This window comes from Nicotiana sylvestris, chromosome 9 (assembly GCF_000393655.2).
Source record: "Nicotiana sylvestris chromosome 9, ASM39365v2, whole genome shotgun sequence".
Taxonomy (NCBI): domain Eukaryota; kingdom Viridiplantae; phylum Streptophyta; class Magnoliopsida; order Solanales; family Solanaceae; genus Nicotiana; species Nicotiana sylvestris.
The window spans coordinates 188,933,522-188,935,906 of NC_091065.1; the positions used below are offsets into that span (position 1 = coordinate 188,933,522).

The 2,385-nt window shown below is 39.1% G+C and overlaps 1 protein-coding gene across 1 annotated transcript; it reads left to right on the top strand.

Moving 5' to 3' along the window:
• Window positions 1–202: 202 nt before the first annotated feature.
• LOC138878736 (uncharacterized) lies at window positions 203–1,771 on the top strand. Its single transcript, XM_070158425.1, has one exon. It carries the CDS (start codon window positions 203–205, stop codon window positions 1,769–1,771), a length of 1,569 nt encoding a protein of 522 aa, XP_070014526.1.
• The last annotated feature ends 614 nt before the right edge of the window (window positions 1,772–2,385 follow it).

Below are 2,385 nucleotides of genomic sequence, written 5' to 3' on the forward strand. Positions count from 1 at the left end.
TTAAACTACACATTGTGTAACAAATCAAGCACGCTCCCTATAGTTATGGCCAACAGCATTTGCCTTTCCTTTTCAGAAATTTTACCTTTTCCTAAATCATCACTCATCAATAAAAAAACAAAAGTTTCTGATCCTCTACAGCCTTTTCAGCCTGTCTCAATCCTAAATCATACTCTTTGCGTAATAGCTCTTAGTTCGGATTATGTCGTCAAGTGCGGCGCAGCGAGAACCGCAGCAGCCCGAGCATGTACAGGCGCAGCCGCAGCCGCAGCAGCAGCCAGAACAGCAGCAGCCGCAGCAAGGGCAGCAGCCTGGTGGCACTGCAAATTCTTCACGACGCATGATACGAAGGGTTGGGAAATCCGTTCCTTTCATTAAATTTGGTCCACTATTTGGACAAGATGATGACCCTATAAAAAAGGCCAAAGAAGAAGCTTGGCAGTATGTGATTAGCTCCTCAAAATCCAGGGAAGCAACTATCACGGAAATCTACATTTCTGCAATTAGACGAATTGAGAAAGAAGCAAGAGCATCCTATCACCCTGAGTCCGAAGTGATCGCTATGTCGGGAAAAGATTTTCGGGACATGATGCTAAAAGATAGTTGCTTATTTCTCCAACTTTCCTTCTCTCTCCTGCGGGGTGACAACAAATTGGATGATTTTCCTCATCTAAGAAATAGCAGCTTCAAATTGGATGATTTTCCTCACTTAAGAAACATTAGCTTGTCCAACAGACACAAATGGGTTGAGTCTATGTTTCATGTAGGCAACCAGATTCCTCTGGTTGTTCTCAGGGAACTACTAAACCAGAGGTACTTCAGAGAAGTGATTAAAAATGGCAAGTGGAAGGAGCCATCTTCAAATAATCTGGGTAAGATGACCTTGTTTAGGGTTCTACTTTCACCGGCAATTGAGCGGCTCCGATGTTGCATCTCTGTACAATTTCTTCCAGTTAGTAAACATGCACGAAGATTGAAGATTTGGACGAACCAGCTGAAAGAATGTTGTGATGTGCTACACGGGCTCCATTTACTCCTTCTTGGACCAGAAAATTATCCGGAAAAAGATAAATATGTTGATGATGATGATGATGATGATGATGTAGATCCAGAAGAAGAAAGTAAAGGAGCAGAAGATAACGATGGAATTAAAAGTAATACAGAAACTGGAGGCAGCAGTACTGATGTTGTGGCTGGAAAAAATACAACTACGAAAAAAACTGATGATGATGACACCAAGGTTAAGAATGTTGCAGAGTTAAAACAAGCAGGGATTTACTTTACCACCACAAAAGGAGGGATCAGAGGGATCACTAGGCGCAAACGCTTCTTAATTTACCCTTATCTTTTTTTGCCTCCACTGTTTGTCGGATCTCATACTCAGTTCCTTTTGGGATGTCTCAAACAATACGAGGAAAAACTCGATCCTAGTGAACGTGAGGTGAGCTCGTATTTGCAATTTATGTGTGATCTTATTCTCACAGTTCGAGATGCTAAACTCCTTGAATCGGATGGGATTATTAAAGGAAACCGCAAATATACAGCAAAGTTACCAACCATTCTTAAAAAACTGGCTTCCAATGTCAAAACAAGTGATGAGAACAATCTCAGCCATGTCAAAATTGACGTCAACAGCTATAATCGGCCTCCATGGGTTTCGGAATACTTCACTATTGTTTTCTCAGTGTCATTTATCGGACTTATAGTCTCTGTTGCCCAGGTGGTTTATGCAATACTAGCATACCACAAACCCCCTCCTAATAATAAGTAGTTTCCCCCATTTCTTGGTTGTTTCTTTTGGGGATAGCTTAGCAGTTTTGTACTTCAAAATGACTCTGGTTTTCTTTTAGATGTTGGGTGTTTGGGGGTAATCCAGTCGAACTGTATGCTTCATTCTGCTATTACAATGTTTGTTTTGATGGTTACTTAAATTTTATTGTATCGGAATGTTAAATTCGTTGTTACGTAACGACAAAAAGTGCCAATTTATGTAACGACCGATTTGGTGTGGTCGTGTCGTTACCTTGTCTCTTTCTCTTATTTTGCCCTTTTCATTATTCGATAAAAATTTGTCCTATCTTTTTATATAATAAGTCTACTCCGTACCATAATTTTTCTTTATAATACTGCGAATTTATTCTTTATATTGATGGTACACGACATCATGAAACAACGGTAAACGATACAATTTATCCAAATATTGTATTCATCAAACGATATAGTATAATACAATACAATACATTATGAAACGATACATAACAACCATCCAAACAAGCTATTTACAGTAACAATATGCTACAATACAATGAGTAACTGTCAAAACAAGTAACCCTTTCCAGATATTAAGTTGTTCAATATGAGACATCGTTCATTCCCATCTTTAGT

Bases quoted from the DNA above. Each gene is read 5' to 3' on its own strand.
- LOC138878736 (XM_070158425.1), top strand. From the start codon at position 203: ATGTCGTCAAGTGCGGCGCAGCGAGAACCGCAGCAGCCCGAGCATGTA.